This window comes from Chiloscyllium punctatum, chromosome 19, assembly GCF_047496795.1.
Source record: "Chiloscyllium punctatum isolate Juve2018m chromosome 19, sChiPun1.3, whole genome shotgun sequence".
NCBI lineage: Eukaryota > Metazoa > Chordata > Chondrichthyes > Orectolobiformes > Hemiscylliidae > Chiloscyllium > Chiloscyllium punctatum.
In genome coordinates, this window is record NC_092757.1 from 76,029,591 (window position 1) to 76,050,803 (window position 21,213).

At 39.9% G+C, this 21,213-nt stretch overlaps 1 protein-coding gene across 8 annotated transcripts in view; it reads left to right on the forward strand.

Moving 5' to 3' along the window:
• slc6a4a (solute carrier family 6 member 4a) overlaps positions 1 to 20,674 on the forward strand; it is a 66,282-nt gene extending 45,608 nt beyond the window's left edge. For 6 of the 8 annotated variants that reach the window (XM_072589722.1, XM_072589721.1, XM_072589727.1 and 3 more), the window contains 4 exons: positions 966 to 1,065; positions 3,325 to 3,425; positions 13,377 to 13,544; positions 16,309 to 20,674. In XM_072589722.1, coding sequence (XP_072445823.1) covers positions 966 to 1,065; positions 3,325 to 3,425; positions 13,377 to 13,544; positions 16,309 to 16,386 — 447 coding nt within the window. In that variant the 3' untranslated portion in view covers positions 16,387 to 20,674. The other 2 variants (XR_011963322.1, XM_072589728.1) reach the window with 2 other exon arrangements.
• The last annotated feature ends 539 nt before the right edge of the window (positions 20,675 to 21,213 follow it).

A 21,213-nucleotide genomic window follows, 5' to 3' on the forward strand; every position in this document is an offset into this window, starting at 1 on the left:
GGGCAATTCAGCATGGCTAATCCACCTAACCTGCCCATCATTGGACTGTGGGAGGAAACCAAAGCACCCACACACAGACACAGGGAGAATGTGCAAACTCCACACAGACAGTCGCCCGAGGCAGGAATTGAACCTGGGTCCCTGGTGCTGTGAGCCAGCAGTGCTAACCACTGTACCATCCACTTTCTTATAGCTAAAAAACGTTGATGCAATGGTATTTTGATGAACTGTTGATTTTGTTAGTTGCATTGCGAAGGTGAATAACACAATATGAGACAGGTCCTCAAGACTCTGTTATGCACTTACATTTAGGGAATAATGTAGTAACCAAGCCCAGGTTAATGCTGTGGGGACACCATCTTGGTGACATTTAAATTAAATTAATAAAATCTGGAATTGAAAGCTAGTTTTAGCAAAGTTGTTGTTAAAATTCAGTTCACTACTCTGGGGAGGGAACCTGCCATTCTAACCCAATTTAAGACTCTAGACTCACAACAATGACTCTTAACAACCCTGTGAAATGGCAGAGTAAGTTATTCTGTTCAAGGGGAACTGGAAGTGGGCAACAGGTGCTGGACTTGCCAGTGATGCCCACACCTCATAATTGGTGGGCGGCACGGTGGCACAGTGGTTAGCACTGCTGCCTCACAGAGCCAGAGACCCGGGTTCAATTCCCGCCTCAGGCGACTGACTGTGGAGTTTGCACGTTCTCCCCGTGTCTGCGTGGGTTTCCTCTGGGTGCTCCGGTTTCCTCCCACAGTCCAAAGATGTGCAGGTCAGGTGAATTGGCCATACTAAATTGCCCGTAGTGTTAGGTAAGGGGTAGATGTAGGGGTATGGGTGGGTTGCGCTTCGGCGGGGCGGTGTGGACTTGTTGGGCCAAAGGGCCTGTTTCCACACTGTAAGTAATCTAGTCTAACTGTTTTGAAATGATGAATAATGGTCATATATTTCCGCTATTTCAGGGTGGGGCATTTGTTGTGAAATTTTTTGAAGAATACGCTACTGGAGCTGCTATCATTGCTGTTGTTTTTCTAGAATCAATAGCAGTGTCTTGGTTTTACGGTAAGTGAATTTACACTGAAGAATCATGTACAACATTGGGGGAACTTGAATTCGGTAAGATAGATTGCTGAACATATTTCTCATCATTGTACATTTGAGGAGCACAGGATGTTCAGAACCTAAATGGCTTTAATGGATTGTCCTTTTTAAAAATGTATCCTTTCATCATGTTTCTTTTGCTGAGATTTTACAATATGTTGATCAGATTATGCTTAAAATGATTAGTTTGGTAACCAGGGAACAAAATGATCTACTCCCGCGATAAAGGATCTGATAGAAAAACCTGTTACGAGCAATCCCAAGTATAACATTGATGTGATAGTGAAGAACTGTGACTGAAGCCTTAGCAAAGATGTTACCATTTATGAAGAATCCCAAACTAGGAAGCCCATATATGATCATTAGTAAGGAGTCCAAAAAGGACCTCAAGATACACTCCTTTAACCAGAGTGTGTTAAGAATGAATATTTGTAATGCTTCAATTGTATCGGAGCTTGGTTGCCTACACCTGAAGTATGTGGGCAGTTTTAGCCTCCTTAACTCCGGAAAGATGTTATTGGCAGAGAGGAACTGCAATGGAGGTTCATCAAACTTGTTCTTGGGATGACGGGATTGTCCTATGAAGAGAGATTGAGCAAGTCTAGCATGTATTCTTTAGGGTTTTGAAGAATAAGACATGATTAGATTGAAACCTACAAAGTACATAATTGGATAGACTCAGGGAAGATGTTTCTGTCAGTTGTACATCTAGAACAACTTAAAAATAAAGGGGATGCCACTTAGCCCTGAGATGGGAGTTTTTTTTGTACTCAGAGGGTTGTGAACCTTTGGGTTTCTTCATGCCAGAGGGCTATGCAACCTCAGTGTTTGAGTATGTTTAAGGTAGAGATTTATAGATTTCTGATTACCAATGGCATATAGAGAGGATTATGGCAATTGGGAAGGGTAAAATGCATTGAAAATGTTTGATTATCTACGATGGTATAGGATAGCAGGGCAGATAATTTGAATGGCTCACTTCTGTTCCTGTCTTTCTATATCGCAGTTGAGGCAAAAAGCATAGATGCATTAGGAGGAAACTCGTTAAAGAAAAAAGGTTTATAGTATATATTGATAGGGATGGTGGATGAAGAGTGGGAGGACATTTTATGTGAAGTATAAATACTCATTTAGATTAGATTCCCCTTTGGCCCAACAAGTCCACACCAACCCTCCGAAGAGCAACCCACCCAGACCCATTCCCCTACACCGAATACTGTGGGCAATTTAACATGGCCAATTCACCTAACCTGCGCATCTTTGGATTGTGGGAGGAAACCGGAACACCTGGAGGGAACCTACACAGACGGGGAGAATGTGCAAACTCCACACACTGACAGTTGCCCAAGGCAGGAAGTGAACCTAGGTCCCTGCCGCTGTGAGGTAGCAGTTCTAACCACTGAGCCACCGTGCTGTTTGGACCAGTTGGACCAAATGTCTTCTTCATGTTACGTAAATTGCATATCAGCTTGAGCAAAGTTAAAAAATCACACAACACCAGATTATAATCCAACAGGTTTATTTGGAGGCACTAGCTTTCGGAGCACTGCTCCTTCATCAGGTGTCTCCAAATCACAGCTTGAGCAATGCAGCCTTGAAAGAAGAGTTAGGGAGATGGCTAAATTAGAAACATAGAATAAATATTCTAGATAAACTCAACACAGATTATTTTAAATAAGTGGAAATTGATGACAAATCAACTTCAGCACAGGTATCAGGAAAACATTTATTATATGATCCACCAAACAAAGTCAAGCCTCCCAACTACTCCATCATCCTCCAAGAGCCACGTTAAAATCCATCACTTTGTCAAAGTTTTGGTCATCCCTGCCAACATTAACTTTGTGTCAGTGTCTTTTTTTACTTACTGGCACCTTTGTTGAATTGGGACTTCTTTAAATACGAGAATGATGCAGGATGTTTTGATAATTAATTATGAAGAATAATGTAAAATCAAAGTTCTATATGTTTAGTGACCAAGATACATTTGCATAACTTGCACGTGCCCCCTCCTGTAATCGCCACCTGAAAACTTCACTTGGTTTTGACCCCCATAAGGAGATGGACTAGGAAGATCTTTTAATTTTAAAAAAATCAGTTGTTGCACTCTCATATAGGATTACCAAGAGGGAATGCATCAGTAAAGAACTGCTGTATATAGAGCTTCCATTTGTTTGAATTAATTCCTATTCATTTTCCATTCTGGTCTTACTACTTTAGGAATGAAACGTTTCTGCAGGGATGTTAAAGAAATGCTTGGTTTTAGCCCTGGCTGGTACTGGCAGATATGCTGGTTTGCGATTAGTCCACTTTTCCTACTGGTAAGATTAGCCTTGACGGCAGTTTTTCAACAACTTGTTACTGATTTGTATCTAGTACTAATTAAAGATGGGGCACTCATTTCAAGGCACAGGAAACTGACAATATGGGTGTAACAGCGATCACATTAACATTTGTATTAGCACTGCAGCAATAACACAAACTCTGAGCTTCAGTAATATACCCTGTGCTTGATCAAGGTGATCTTTCTGTTTCTGCGCACTTCTGTCATATTGAACAAACATTCCGATTTGTAAATGTAAAAGCAGATGTTTACTGTGTGTCCGTTGGGATTGAAATGATTTATTTAATGTAAGATATAAAGGCCCTTTCATCTCCTTTGGATGGACCCAAGATGGAATATCAGTGTTAAAATGTGCTTCAATACACAATCCCTGTAAAGAAATTTACTGACCTTTACAAATCAAACAGCCTTTGGAGAGCTTAGATACTCAAAGATAGAACTGTTTGATTGGAAGGCTTTTAATATTTTCTCACTGTTCCTTGCCACAAAATCTCAGAATTGTTAAGGTGCAGAATTAAGCCATGCTTAGCGTTTGCACTAACTTTCCAACCAGCATTCTGACTGAACAGCATTCATCTGCCTTTTCCCCATACCCTTGCACATTGTTTCTATCTAAATAAACATCCAGTACCTTATTGAATGCTTCCCCCACACTTCCAGGCAGCGCATTCCAGACTGGGACCACTTGTGTGAAAATGTCTTCTCTCATGCCACATTTGTGTGTCACTATATTAAATGCTCTTTGAGAGTCCATACATTCTATATCAACAGCATTGACCCTTTCTATTGACCTCTTCAAAAACTCAGTTTCCCCTTTAGAAATCCAGTCTAGCCGTTCCTAATGAACCCATGCGATTACTAATTTTATTCCAGTTATTCAATTTATTTACCATCCAGTCTTACAGTTCTTTGAGTCAGATGTTTGTTATCACTATAACATCATATTTTCACATGGCAATCTGCACCTGTAATTTCCCCAATCTTATTTACTATACTCTGTGCATTCACATGCATTTAGACTTCATTAATTTCTCAATCAATTTTCTGTTAATTAAAGGTATATTAAGTAAAGCAATTAATTACTGTGAATCAAAGCCTTTATATTGATAGCCATGGCATTATAGATTTCCTGTAAAGTGTCAAAGAATATTTTAAGTGTCACCTTTCAGTTATGGTACACTATTAACTTTTGCTTGTATATCAAAATAAGGTCTCAAGACCATAAGATGTAGGAGCAGAATTAAATCATTTGGCCCAACAAATCTGCTCTGCCATTTGGTTATAGCTGATATGTTTCTCAATCTCATTCTCCTGCCTTCGCCCCATAACCCTTGATCCCCGTACTAACCACGAACCTGTCTATCTCTACCTGAAATATACTGAGTGATCTGACCTCCACAAACATTTGTGGCAATGAGTTCCACAGACTCACCGCTCTCTGGCTGAAGAAATTCCTCCACATCCCAGTTCTAAAGGGTTGCCCCTTCACTCTGAGGTTGTGCCCTCTGGTCCGAGTCTCTCCTACTACAGGAAATGTCTACTCTATCCAAGGCTGTCAGGGTTGTGTAAGTTTCAATCAGATCCCCCTCTCATCCTAACCTCCATCAAGTACCGACCCAGAATCCTCAACTGCTCCTCACGTAACAAGCTTTCATCCCCGGGATCATTCTCTGCTGGAGCCCCTCCAAGGCCAGCACATCCTTCATTAGATACAGCGCCCAAAACTGTTCTCAATATTCCGAATGTGTCTGACGGGACCTTTATGCTGCCTCAGCAAGTCATCTCTGTTCTTGTATTCTAACCCTCTTGAAATGAATGCTAACATTGCATTTGCCTTCCTGACTGCCAACTAAACCTGCATGTTATCCTTAAGAGAATCCTGAACTTGGACTCCTAAGAACCTTTGTGCTTCAGATTTCTGAAGCCTTTCCCCATTTATAAAATAGTCCAAACCTCTATTCTTCCTACCTAAGTACATAATCTTACACTTTTCCCACGAAGTATTCCATCTGCCACTTCTTTGCTCACTCTCCTTGCCTGTTCAAGTCCTTCTGCAGCCTCCTGAAACTACCTGGCCCTCCAGTTATCTACGTGTCATCTGAAAATTTGGCAACATTGTCTCCAGTACCTTAACTGGGTTGTTAATCCATAACATGACTAGTTATGGCCCCAACACTGACACCTGGGAACTCCACTAGTCACCAGCTGCCATTCTGAAAAAGAATTCTGCCTGTCAGTCAATCCTGTATCCCTGCTAGTATCTTGCCCCTAATGCCATAGGCCGATACCTTACTTAGCAGCCTCCTGTGTGGCACCTTGTTAAAGGCCTTCTGGAAAACCAATAGATCACAACCACCGACTCTCCTTTGTTAATGTGCTTGTTATGCCCTCCAAAGAATTCTAACAGATTTGTCAGGCATTACCTGACAAAGCTGTGCTGACTCAGCCCAATTTTACCATGCAAATCCTCTCATAGAGCATTGAGAATGTTATTAATGATCGCACCAAACTGACATGAGAAATACCTGTAATAATTTGAAAGGAGAGCAGGAAGTTTTCCCAGGCCACTATTTGCCCCTTAACCAGCAGTGTCAATCAGGGCTTTTGCTCAAAATGTCAACTTTCCTGCTCCTCAGATGCTGCCTGACCTGCTGTGCTTTTCCAGCACCACTCTAATTTTGACTGTGCCAACACCAGACCCATGCCAGGTTCTCTCAACATTTCCCTCATTTTTGTTTGTCACACTTTTCTAAGTACAAATTTGCAGTGGCTTTCCCCTATTTTCCATCAGGAACTGTGCATCAATAAAATTATTTTCTGATCGTGAAGAAAAAGGATGCCTTGAGGTTGTGACAGGAGCCTCCATAAATATCAGTTCTTTCTGTTATAAGCAAATACCAGACTTTTTCCCCATGCGGATCACTTTCAGTTTGACAGAAGGATGAGGTATTAGAACATAGAACATAGAACAGTACAGCACAGAACAGGCCCTTCAGCCCACGATGTTGTGCTGACCACTGATCCTCATGTATGCACCCTCAAATTTCTGTGACCATATGCATGTCCAGGAGTCTCTTAAATGTCCTCAATGACCCTGCCTCCACAACTGCTGCTGGCAACGCATTCCATGCTCTGACAACACTCTGTGTAAAGAACCCGCCTCTGACATCCCCTCTATACTTTCCTCCAACCAGCTTAAAACTATGACCCCTCGTGTTAGTCATTTCTGCCCTGGGAAATGGTCTCTGGCTATCGACTCTATCTATGCCTCTCATTACCTTGTATACCTCAATTAGGTCCCCTCTTCTCCTCCTTTTCTCCAATGAAAAAAGTCCGAGCTCAGTCAACCTCTCCTTATAAGATAAGCCCTCTAGTCCAGGCAGCATCCTGATAAACCTCCTCTGAACCCACTCCAAAGCATCCACATCTTTCTTATAATAGGGCGACCAGAATTGGATGCAGTATTCTAAGTGCGGTCTAACCAAAGTTTTATAGAGCTGCAACAAGATCTCACGACTCTTAACCTCAAAACCCCTGTTAACCTGGGTGGCCATTTTAAGGGATCTATGTACCTGCACCCCAAGATCCCTCTGTTCCTCCACACTACCAAGAGTCCTATCCTTAATCCTGTACTCAGCTTTCAAATTCGACCTTCCAAAATGCATCACCTCGCATTTATCCAGGTTTAACTCCATCTGCCACCTCTCAGCCCATCTCTGCATCCTGTCAATGTCCTGCTGCAGCCTACAACAGCCCTCTATACTGTCAATGACACCTCCAACCTTTGTGTTGTCTGCAAACTTGCTGACCCATCCTTCAATCCCCTCATCCAAGTCATTAATAAAAATTACAAACATCTGCCCAAGGACAGAGCCCTGTGGAACACCACTCACCACAAACTTCCAGGCAGAATATTTTCCTTCTACTACCACTCGCTGTCTTTTGTTGGCCAGCCAATTCTGTATCCAGACAGCTATGTTCCCCTGAATCCCATTCCTCCTGACCTTCTGAATGAGCCTACCATGGGGAACCTTATCAAATGCCTTGCTGAAGTTCACATACACCACATCCACAGCTCGACCCTCATCAACTTTTCTAGTCACATCCTCAAAGAACTCGATAAGGTTTGTGAGGCATGACCTGCCCCTCACAAAGCCGTGTTGACTGCATTTAATCAAGCCATGATCTTCCAGATGGTCATAAATCCTATCCCTCAGAATCCTTTCTAACACCTTGCAGACGACAGACGTGAGACTTACTGGTCTGTAATTGCCGGGGATTTGCCTATTTCCTTTCTTGAAGAGAGAAATTACATTTGCCTCTCTCCAGTCCTCAGGTACAACTCCAGTGGAGAGCGAGGATGCAAAGATCTTCACAAGTGGCAAAGCAATTGCATTTCTCATTTCCCAAAGCAGCCGAGGCCAAATCTGGTCCGGGTCTGGCGACTTGTCAATCTTAATGTTTGACAAAATTTTCAGCACATCAGCTTCCTCTATCTTTATCCATTCCAACATGCACATCTGCTCTTCAAAGGTTTCATTCACTACAAAGTTCGTTTCTTTCATAAAGACAGAAGCAAAAAACTCATTTAGGGCTTCCCCTACCTCCTCAGACTCCACGTACAAATTCCCTATGCTATCCCTGATCGGGCCTACTCTTTCTTTGACCATTCTCTTATTCCTCACATGAGTGTAAAATGCCTTTGTGTTCTCCCTAATCCGTTCTGCCAAGCCTTTCTCGTGCCCCCTCCTGGCTCTCCTCAGACCATTTTTGAGTTCCTTCCTCGCCTGCCTGTAATCCTCTAGAGCTGAGCTTGATGCTAGCTTCCTCCACCTTACGTAAACTACCTTTTTCCTTTTGACGAGAAGCTCCACCGCTCTCGTCATCCAAGGTTCCTTTATCTTACCACTTCTTGCCTGTCTCAGAGGGACATATTTATTCATCACTTGCAACAACTGTTCCTTAAACAGTCTCCACATGTCTATACTGCCTTTACCATGGAACAATTTGTGGGCGGCACGGTGGCACAGTGGTTAGCACTGCTGCCTCACCGCGCCAGAGACCCGGGTTCAATTCCCGCCTCAGGCGACTCTCTGTGTGGAGTTTGCACATTCTCCCTGTGTCTGCGTGGGTTTCCTCCGGGTGCTCCGGTTTCCTCCCACAATCCAAAAATGTGCAGGTTAGGTGAATTGACCATGCTAAATTGTCCGTAGTGTTGGGTGAAGGGGTAAATGTAGGAGTATGGGTCTGGGTGGTATACGCTTCGGCGGGTCGGTGTGGACTTGTTGGGCCGAAGGGCCTGTTTCCACACTGTAAGTAATCTAACCTAATCAATTGCTCCCAATCCATGCTTCCTAACTCATGTCTAATCGCATCATAGTTTCCTCTTCCCCATTAAATATCCTCCCATTTTGCCTAATCCTCTCCTTCTCCATAGCTATGTAGAATGTGAGGCAGTTGTGGTCACGATCACCAAAATGCTCTCCCACCACAAGATCTGATACCTGCCCCGGCTCATTGCCGAGCACCAAGTATAGAATGGCCTCTCCCCTCGTCAGCCTGCCAACGTACTGAGTTAGGAAACTCTCCTGAACACACCTTACAAAAACAGCTCCATTCAAATCTTCTGCTTGAAGGAGATTCCAATCAATATTGGGAAAGTTTAAAGTCACCCATTACAACAACCCAATCCATCCACACTTTTCCAAAATTTGCCGACCTATGCTTTCTTCCATCTCCCTGCTGCTATTGGGGGGCCTGTAGTAAACCCCTAAAGAGGTGACTGCTCCCTTGCTGTTCCTAATTTCCACCCATACTGACTCGATAGGCAGGTCTTCCTCGACAATGGAAGCTTCTGTAGCTGTGATACCTTCTCTGATTAGTAGTGCTACACCCCCTCCTCTTTTTTCCCCCCCTCCCTATTTTTTTTAAATGCTCTAAACCCTGGAACATCCAGGAACCATTCCTGCCCCTGAGAAACCCATGTCTCTGTTATGGCCACAACATCATAGCACCAGGTACTGATCCATGCTCTAAGTTCATCACTTTTATTCCTGATACTCCTTGCGTTAAAGCAAACACACTTTAACTGATCCCTTGGTTCCTTCCCAGGAAAATCCTTCCCACTGGCTGGTCTACCTCTTGCTATTGCCTCATCTGCATCAACTCTCACCTCCGGTATACAGCTCAGGTTCCCACCCCCCTGCCATACTAGTTTAAACCCTCTCGAACTACTCGAGCAAACCTTCCACCCAGGACATTGGTCCCCTTCCAGTTCAGATGCAAACCGTCCTTCTTGTACAGGTCCCACCTTCCCCAGAAGGCATCCCAATTATCTACATGTCTGAAGCCCTCCCTCCTACACCAGCTGCGCAGCTACGTGTTAAGCTGCGCCCTCTCCCTGTTCCTCGCCTCACTATCTCGTGGCACCGGTAGTAAACTAGAGAACTCAACTCTGTACGTCCTGCTTTGCAGCTTCCATCCTAACTCCCTGAAATCACTTTTTATATCTTCGATCCTTTTCCTGGCTATATCATTAGTGTCAATATGTAACAAGATTTCTGGCTGTTCGCCCTCCCCTTTTAGAACCTTATACACCCGATTGGAGACGTCCCGGACCCTGGCACCAGAGAGGCAACATACCTTCCGGGAATCCCGATCCTGACCACAAAATCTCCTCTCGATTCCCCTAACTATCGAGTCCCCTACCACGAGTACTTTTCTATTCTGCCCCCTTCCCTTCTTTGCCACAGTGTCGGGCTCAGTGCCAGAGAACTGACTGCTATGGCTTTCCTCTGGTAGGTCATCCCCCCCCCCCCCCCCCCAGCAGTATCCAAAACGGTATACTTATTGCTGAGGGGAATGTCCACAGGGGATCTCTGCACTGTCTGACTGTCCCCTTTCCTCCCCCTATCTGTAACCCATTTATCCTTGTCCTGAGCCTTAGGAGTGACCAACTCCCGGTAACTCCTCTCAATTACCCCCTCAGCCTCCCGAATGATCCGTAGTTCATCCAGCTCCAGCTCCAATTCCCTAACACGATTTTCAAGGAGCTGGAGTTGGGTGCACTTCCACAGACGTAGCTAGTGGAGACATGTGCCACGTCTTCCACCTGCTGCATTCTGCAGGAGGAGCAAGCAACTGCCCTAGCATCCATACCCGACTTATCTGAACACCCACTTAGTACTAAAGTAGAAAGCTTAGTTCAAGTTGCTACAAAAATTAATAACAAACTTATATCCAATAGAGGAAGTTGGGACTTAACTGATTTAAGTGGGACTTAAACTGATTTAACGTGAAAAATAGTCTTGTGGAAGTATTATTCCCCAAATAGCAAGGTAATTTTGGTTGATTAGAAATTTAATTAGTATCAGAAAGGTACATTATAGTCTGTAACCCCACCCAAAGCTGGTGGTCAGTTAGTTCATTTGACTGGACACCTGGTTTGCTTTGCAGAGTGACATTAACAGTGTGGATTCAATTCCCACATCAGCCGAGGTTACCCCCTTCTTAACCTGTTCCCTCACCTGAGGTGTGGTGACCGTCAGGTTAAACTCTCTCTAATGAGAGAGCAGCCTCATGGCTATCTGGAACTATGGCAACTTCTCCTTTACAGAGGTGTCAAAGACCATCTTTGTTACTTATTACAAAAGTGGAAAGCAGAAATTGGAAGTTAAAATGTTATTGGTACTTTCATGGCAAACTTATAAAATCTTCCAATAAAGATTTTTGTCAGCATCTCTGTTTGGATCTTTTCCTGGTGATTTTTTAAATATATATATTTAAACTCAAGTATTAGCATCAGTGAAACAGCTTTGGAGGAATGCCAGCACCTTGCAACATGGGCAAAACTGATTTGATGAATTGCACGCAAAGCTAATCCTTGTGGGTCACTGATTATTAATTGATATAATAACTGCCTTTGGATCCTCAAATTCATTAAAATCTCCCAACATGTTCCTTTAATGATGCTATTGCTATTCATCATTTAAAGAAACGGTTTGTTGAAAATGCTCACTCTTTAACTACTGGAATTGAAAGTATCTATTTCAATACAGCTTGATTTTTACTTCAGAGACCCTACACATAAGGCGCTACAACTTGGAACAAAATCGCAGCTTATGTTTGAGTTGACTTTATTTCAATTGATCTCTCCACCTTCGCCTGAATCTACTAAAACAATTTAGTATCCTTTTCATAAGCCATTTACGGACATTACCCTACAGAATTGCAGATGTGTTGGCTCAAGTTTTTTCTCATTTAAACTGTGAATGCATAAAATTAAGAGCAAGAAAATGTTTAAAAATCAGGTCAAATATCTTGGAAGGGAATATTTCGGAACAAGATTTATTTGGCAGACTCGAGTAGATATTTAACTTGAATGAACCCATTAAATAAAGCCACTTGACAATCAGTTGATAATGGTTTTAGATCCCAAGCTGTCCCATCAATTCATTATCTAAATACCACAACCATAATAAAATTAATTTACTGCTAAGCCAAGTACATTATTTTTGTAACTGCAGTGTTACATTGCGAAAGATTTTGTTGAAGTTAATTCATTGCGTAACACAGGTTAGGTCTGCTAAAGTTCATAGCTCATGAAAGGCTACATGCATTGGGTGGAAATATAGAAGTCCTATCAAATTAATATTCATAGAAACAAAGCAAATTGTATATATATGTGCATACACTTATATTTCAGTTCAAATGGGCATTGGTTCCAATAAATCTGAGCAACAAGCAATACCATCCTTACACCATTTAACATGAACTGCTGCTGTGATTTGTATCCAACATACTGATGCCTGAATGAGTAATGGTCATGGACACTTGTACCATTTTTAGGAGGTCTTGTGAGGAAAAAAATAAATTATTGCTGAAAATGGAGATATGTTGCTGAAGCTTTTCATTTTGTTCTTATCAGGACAAATTAAAGAAATACTACAGGAGAAAACAATAGTTAACTATTGCTCAAAAGGAGGCAACAAGTTACCAGCTGTCTGTGCTCCCATGTAAGATTTTTTAAAAGTGCAAGACTTGAACATATTCCTTTTGTTTGCAGAGAACAGGTCTTTGTGTAAGCTTCAAGCAAGAATAAATGAGCAACACTGAGCTCAACTGATCATCCTAAATTGTTCATTGATGCTCGCTTAAGATTATTTAGCATATGCTACCTATTTATGGAATGATATCCAACAGATGGTATTTTCTTTGGATTTAACAAGCTTAGGTTGGTTGAGTACAATCTGTATTCTGCCTATCACAAATATCTGAAGGAACATGCTAAATGAAAAGCTTTGGTAAAAGTCTTTTTAAAGCAACATTCAAGTTCTGTATTGCCAATCTCCTTTCAGAAAAATTGGTGGTCAATTTTTGTCCATAGCAAGGACATATTCTTGATAGTGGCATGACATTGACACTAAATGTAAATAATTACAAAGAGGAAATTATGTTAAATATTCTTTAAAGTATAATATACTTTACTACAAATCATTACTCAAAGTAATTCAAAAAGAACAGAACATTGTGCAAGCTTCCTGAGTTTTATTAAAGAAACTCAATTTGGAAATAAATAAAAGGGAGAAGTGTTGAACAAGGAAATTTAGTGTACTGCTGGACTGTTGTGACAAAGTATCTTTTGAATTTGGAGAAATTGGAAGACTTAGGGCAACTCTGTCCTAAGTGACTATCAAACCCATGTTATATCTGATCTGGGAATTAAATGCAAATTAAATGTGTCTGTAGCCATATTTAAACAGATGATACTTTATTCAACTCTAACTGTGGGAATGCTTCATAGCATTATCAAACTTTTCAATAAACAACTCTTTGGCATCACTGAAAAAGGATAGATACAAATTGTTGTAAATCTGTATTTGACTGTTTCTCTCTTTCTGTTAACAACAGCTGTCCTATTTTTCAACAGTTCATCATTGGCAGTTTCCTGTCAACCCCTCTAGAACTTAAGCTCTTTAATTATTCATATCCCTATTGGACTACAGTAGTTGGCTACTGCATTGGTACTTCAACATTTATCTGTGTTCCGTCCTACATGGTTTACAAAATTATAATTACTCCAGGAACATTTAAACAGGTATGTGGCAGATGTTCAAGTGAGTCTTCACACTCAGTTTTAGTGACTAGTGGGGACAAGACTCTGGAAAGCAAACAATGTTCAGATTATTCCAAGGGAACTGTGCAAGTGTCACAGATTGACCGACTGTTTGAAATGCTTGCTTGCTGATTCATTCGTTTTATTTTCAGAAGTGTGTTTGATATCTCCTCATTGTTTAAGTGTAGAAGGAATTGATATCTAGCTTCCTGTTCGTTTTCTGCCAATTTTCTCATCTGCTTTGTGGAATAGGTTTTTTTAAAATTCTGGGGTAAAAGCTCCACAGACATTAAACACTTTGCAATAGCTTACCCCTTTTCCATTCTTGGTAGCCCCATAATTGTGAGACGGAGACTCAGTCAGTGGGAGCTCTGAATTGCCTGTCCTTCACAATTTCAGGACTTCAGTATGAACCTAATCAAATGTAGTAACTGAAAAATAAAGTTAAAAGTTCAAAGCCCGGAGTGCTGCATGGCACCAAGTTTTGTACGCAGTAAAAATCTGAACCCATTCCTGCTGTTACTCAAATAGTGTAGATTATTTTGGAAAGAGTGGCTGGAATGCTTTAAGAAGCAGAAACATGAGCTAATTATTCCATTCCAGGGAAAGAGGGAGAGACAGCGGAGGCCCAGGCTAATGCTGTAGTGACAATTTCAGACACTGTCACAGCAGCTGGTGCTGTTTCAATTCAATTAATAAACCTGGAATATAAAGTTAATCCCAGTAATGATGTCCGTGACCGCGAACAATCGTTGTTATAAAAACCCATTTGGTTTGCTAATTTCTTATCCAGTTTGGCCTAAAATACACCTTAGACACCCAGAAATTTGGTTGACTCTTAACTGCCCTATGAAATGGCCTGGAAGCTGCTTAGGGAAATTAGGGATGTGTAACAAATGCTGACCTTAGCTGTGAAAGCTGCATCCCCTGAAAGAATAAAGAAACTCAGGAACAAAAATTGAACTACTGGAACCAACATCCTGGCTGAGATGAATGAACTTAGCACAGACCAAATACTGAAGTAGGGAACATCCTGTGGGATCGGTATTGTGCACTTGCCTTGGGTGTTGTTTCAGGTAAAAGCCCTGATGAAGGGCTTTTGCCTGAAACGTTGATTTTCCTGCTCCTCGGATGCTGCCTGACCTGCTGTGCTTTTCCAGCATCACTATAATCTAGACCTTGGGTGTTGTTTTAGTCCACTTGCCAGACTCCTGACTTTGAGTCATCACTACAGTTTTAAGACCCATTCCAGACCTACTAACATGGAACCAAATTATTAAGCCTTAATTGGAGCAGGCACAGAGGCAACTAGCCAGGAAACCTCACACGGCCCACTAGCATGCTGGATCCCTGATTTCATCCAATCGCTGGGCTATTTTCACAGATGCATATGAACAAATTACAGGTCTACCTGCCCTCTGTCTCTTATCTTTGGAGGCTATCATTTACTTCATCAGTGTTTGCTTTGGGAACCCTCCAAGCATCTTTACTTGGATAATAAGCACAGAGTCACAGCTGATCAGCTTTCTCACATAGTGCAGGCATCTGATGCCCATTTGAGCTAGACAATGGGGTCCAAAGACTGTCAGCTAAAATCTTGGTGATGGTCTGGCTTGACAATTTTTTGCTTTCCTCCTTCAGTTAAAACTGCAGCAATTTGATTGTTCACCTCAACAAATAAATCCCACTCAGACTAATGGTTTAATAGTTACATACAAGGAACCCAGCTTCATAGTCAATAAAATAATTATGTCATGAAATAGTTATGCCCATTAGATAAATGAAATATGTAAATATTGTAAGTGATTGTTCCAAATTTTCATGAATCATTGATTGCACTTCTTTCCTTTAGCATTCACAGCAATCGTGTTTTTTCCTCAAAAGGAGTTAATTGACATTAGAGTGATGTTCCACTGAAAGTACTGTGCCTCAGATACCATCCTGAAGTGTCTACTTTTAATATGTTTAATTCTAGATATAATACCAGTCTATTCAGTTCTATCCTCAACCAGCATTGGCAAACAGCTCATACATTCTACTGCCACTGGATTACAATCAACTTTTTTCAACTCCCCATGCCTGTGGGGACAATTTGAAGGCCATTTCAAGTACCTAATTGACTCTCCAAGGATTAAGGCAAATTTCTGACCTGTGTGGTTCAGTATCACAGATAGCTATTCATTTCTCCACTGTTGGGAAGAATTGGTGTGTAGAGTATATTACACCCAATAATTTTAGGTTATATTCTTAAAACTTGTTACAGACATTTAGTTTTTGAAGCAATTTGACAAGGCATATTTTCTTTATATTCAGTCAAGGGATGTAGACATGACTACATTTATTGATCATCCATACTTGGCCCAGAGAACCATACCAATTTGTAACTATATTCATGATGGAGAAATAAATGTTTTGGCTTGTGAACAACACAACAGACACATTACAGGATGTGTTGCTATTCTAAAGGTTTAGTGTGTGCAGAATGGTTGCAGTTTTTATTGGACTGTTGTCAGGCAGACGCTTCTGTAAAATTAAAACAGCACTATTGTAGATTACATTATTGTGCTATTAAAGCTTGTATTCCATTATAATTTCATGACAGTGTAAGAAAGCTGATTTTCTTTGTTTTATAAGTATAAGTCAGTAATTCATGTATTTTACACAATGTTGATTCAAAGAGTGACTTTTTAATTGTATACCAAAGAAATTATATGTAATAACATACTTAAAACTTGTATTTTAACAGCGACTGTTAAGAAGTATCACTCCAGAAGTTGACGAAAATGAAACTCCTAATTCTGGTATCCACCTGAATTCTGTTTGATACAACCATGATGGGTCTTACCTTCTTGGACTGACTGCTCAGATCAGTCAATGATATTTGAGAGGTCAAACTCATACCCCAAATTATTATGCTACACATTGTTTTTATAATAAATGAGTACCAGTGACTGGAGACTGTTGCTATGTCCTAAAATGATGTATTTTGTGTATTTTGAAGCAATTGGTATTGTAATTATAGTCAAGCAATTTATTGTTGAATTACAACATCAGAATTTTTTATGACCAAGCTGCCAAAGCAACATTTCAAAGATAATTAGAAATTTAACTTTAACATAAGATGGAGTTTGGTTTGGTTGTTAAAGGTTACATGAAGTCATTGTAATTGGCTTGTGTATTTGTTCAAAAGTGTAAATTGTTGACTTTTAGTCCAAGTGTAGTCATGAACCTGATTTTTGATGTATTTGATGGAAGACTTCACATCTATGTTCAGGGTGCCTTATCCATTATATGCTGTATTTCAATATTAATCATTGCTTTTATATTTAAAAAAAACTGCAGATAAATGGGAAATAAAGTGACCAAAAGGAAGAGATAGCTGGAATAGCAAAAACTGATTTTTGTAATACTACATTCAAAACAAATCATTTAAAATATTGATCGTAATTTTTATAAACCATTTCATACATACATTTTTATATTTGAAGCTTCAAGACTCTGTTAAGTACTCACGTAAGAGCATTGAGTGACAGGAGTTAGGAGGTCATGTTGCAGCTGTACAGGACATTGGTTAGGCCACTTTTGGAATAGTGTGTGCAATTCTGGTCTCCTTCCTATTGGAAGTTCAGAAAAGCTGTATAAGAATGTTGCCAGGATTTGAACTATAGGGAGAGGCTGAATAGGCTGGGGCTACTTTCCCTGGACTGTCAGAATAGGCAAATTTCAGAGGGATATGGGCCAAATGCTGGCAAAGGGGACTAGATTAGGTTAGGATATCGGGTCGGCATGAATGAGTTGGTCTGTTTCACTGCTGTTCTGTTGTTCAAAATTAATGTGATGGTTACCCTGGACATTGTAGTCAAGTAGCAACTTGAAAGCATAGAAAATTAATTGAACATCCACTGACAAGATTGTTGTAATTCAAACTACATCCAGGTGATAGTATAATCCTTTGTCTTCACATATCTGATGATTGAGCTGCTAAATTTTGATACACATCAATGTGTGTGGCATTTTTACCCAATCTACTTACTTCTTTCAGGACTATGATACTACAGCTGTTTTTCTGAGCTTATAAAGTTGCCCATGGTAGTTGAGTGACATATGCTTGGTCATGTTTTGATAGAAAATTAAATTCATTGTGATTAACCCAGCTTTGTAGAAAGAGAGACGAATTACACAATGCAAAAGAAAAACTTCCCTTTTGATATAGAAGTCCAATTCTATGTTAGGTGAAGATTTCTACTGCAAAGAAAGGAAACCTACAAAACCATTTACCTTGCAGTTATCACTTTACATTGGGCCATGAAATAAAATGTGTTATACCTAGACATTTTAGAAGGCATCATCAGTCATTCGCGTAATTGTTCTAGCAACATTCATCACAATTCTCTTAAAAAGCCACTGCTACATAATTCAGTCAATTAACAAGACATTAATTGACTGCTGTTTGAATCAGAGTTCATGTCTTTATACTCTCTGTGATGTTGTTTGCTCAGGTCTCACGTGAGACCGATTCGCAGTTATTTTCCTATAGTTACGTAAAATGATGGCACATTTCTGCTGCATCTGACCATGCAGATTAAGTTTCTACTAATCAAAGCACTACTCGCGGGCAAATGTGAACTGCTATAAATGTAAATATTTAAAATTTCATTTTTAAAAAAATGACCAGACCAAATTATTTTGTTCTGAGGTAGATGAATTGAAAGTATTGATTGTAACAAAGGAAAACAGATTGGTTTCCCAACAGAAACAAATATTTTGACTTTTTCTCCTCAGCTGCTTATTATTTCATTGTACAGCCAGAGAGGATTGAACAATTTGGCTACAGTCTCCCCTGGTATTGCTTCTGCCAAAAGAAACCAGTTAACAACACAGTAAAATGAAAAATATTTTAAAATAGAATTTTTTTTACTAAAATAAAGTAAGAACAATCCTGTATCAAACAAGACACTCAAAAGTGATCCACATTGACCAAATGTGAAATTGAATTTATATCGGTGAAGTTGTTCCCTTAATGTGAAATGTTTTTGTTGAGAGGTTTTGTCATTTAATAAATTATTCACTGGATTGTGTCGTTCAATTGAAAATCATTAGCTAAGAATCTAATTAAAATCTACTCAAATTGAGACCCAGAAAATGAATGAGCCCATTAAAACAATAAACTGAATAAGAACATACAGATTTGGATAGGAATGGGTCAGTCGGCTCCAGTAGCCTGCTTTAGCATTCAATACAATCATTGCTGAGCTGCTTGTGGCCTCGACTCTATATTCCAGCCTACTACTAATAACTAGACACCCTTGTTAGTCAGGAATGTATCTAACACTTCCTCAAAAGTATTCAATGACGATGAATATTGTGATTGTAAGCATATTTGAGAAATTCTAAATATTATATACAGTGCACCAAAACACTCCATCTGGTGGCCTGCGAATTAATTCAATGTTAAAACACCTGAAAACATTCTGCTGTGATTGTGATGAAACTGCCTCTGCCCTTCCTACCTTGGTTAAGTTTAAATAATCCCTTTCTGCTGAATTAAATTCCAATTGATCTTATTCCTGTTGCCCGATTCTGCCTCGACAACTTGGTTAACCACTTCCACCATTCAAAACACAACGAGCCAGACCAAACCATCCACAAAAAAGGCACAAATTCCTTTATGACCGTGGTGGAGCAGATCTTTTCCCACTGCAGGGGTGGGGTCAACAGCCAGGGACACAATCGTATTTATGGCTAATAAGAAATTGCTTAATGCAGAGGGTGGTAATTTTGGATTTGTCTTTTTTTCCTGCAAACCAAATTCTCGTACAATTTAGGCAGTAAACATATTCTGGAAAGAAAGCCAAAGTCCCTCAACAGCAACATATTATCACTTAAGTGAACTAGCTGTGAACATCCCCATGTACAAACACGAGTAAAGTACTTTGATCAAAGAATTGAATGATAAGTAGACTCAAGTACATTATCCAGTTATGATAAGGATAAACAGATCAATATCCTTGAATCACCTCACATAAATGTAGGAGACAGTACAAACACATGGCGAATGTATATTATTTTTACCCACTGATCACACAGTTAAACAGTTCCAGGTTATAGTCCAGAACTGAAGGGGATAGGTTTAGGGTGAAAAGGAAAGATATAAAAGGGACCTGAGAGGCAATGTTTCCACACAAAGCATGATGCACATGTGGGATGAACTACCAGTGGAAGTGGGAGGCTGGTACAATTACAACATTTAAAAGGCATCTGAATGGGTATATGAATAGGAAGGATTTAGAAGGATATGGGCCAAGTGCTGGCAAATGGGGCTAGATTAATTTAGGATATCTGGTTGGCATGGACGAGTTGGACAAAAGGGTGTGTTTCTGTGTTGTATAACGCTATGTCTATGAGAAGATAGTTGTGAATCATAATATTTGCCTTTTTTATTGTCATTAAAATGTGAGGGGCTTTTTTGTCTGTCATTTATATTGATGTCCTTCCATCAGTAATGGGACTATGAACCATTATTCCCTTAGTCAGCCCAGGGATAAGTGCCTGTAATTGAATAGCTTGCACTGTCCAGTGCTAATTAAAATTTTTCTTCATATTGGGTTATCGACAAAACTTCCCACAATATGAGAACCAGACACATAGCAAAGCTGAGTATAAACTGGGACTAATAAACTGGCTTTAGATCAAATTGTCAGAGTGATGGCTGATAAACTAAGATAACATTATCTTGTGCTGATTATGATTTCCAGTCATTTATAAAATGTACTTGGGATTTGTTGCACATTAAAGAGATCATTAAGTGCTCTTTACAGTGCAACAGCTTCGTTCATTTTTGTTAAGTACAGTATTTTCATATTTGTGAGGTTGCTTATGCAACTGCCAGTGTATGAATCCATTTTTGTATGTCTTCTGTATTTGTTGCACAAGTCTGTACGTTTATTGACTGCGTCAGTTATATATTACTGTCTAATGTCTTCGTCTAGCTTTTGTATGTATGCAAATTATATTTCTAAATTGTTGTAGTAATTATATCTTGCAAATGTGTGCCTACAGTTACTATTATTTTACATGATTAAATAAAAGTTTATGATTTCCATGAACTAGAACGATGACTTAATAAATTTGTATGGAGGTAAAAATGTTACATGCACATCTAATTGCTTCCTGCCCAACCACAACATTCATTTGTAGGATCATGGAAAGTGGCAATTTTTCTTTTTGTTTTTGAAAACACCAGACTAAATAAATAGTATTTAAATAAAATATCCTATTTAAAACATTGTTCAAAAGTGAATTTAATTTCCTGCAAGTTGGAGAGATTTAGAAAATGGCCAAGTTAATTTCAATTTCTTCCTGTGACAAAATGGAAGTTTTGATACCCTGACAAGCCTTTGAGGAAGACAGCAATGTTGTTGCTAAGACAAGGATAAAGAAATATCAATAAACTACTCTAAAAGGCAAGTGTTCAATCCACAAAGCTTCCATTATGAGATGACCAGATTTAGTTCTTTACTGTATAGAAGAGACCATCATCCGCATAGAACAAGAAATAAATCCTGCTGTTTGAAGCAATTATTTTCATTTTGTAGACTGTTGTTCAAAAAAAATAACAGAAGAAAAGATGCTGCACACTATTTTCACATTC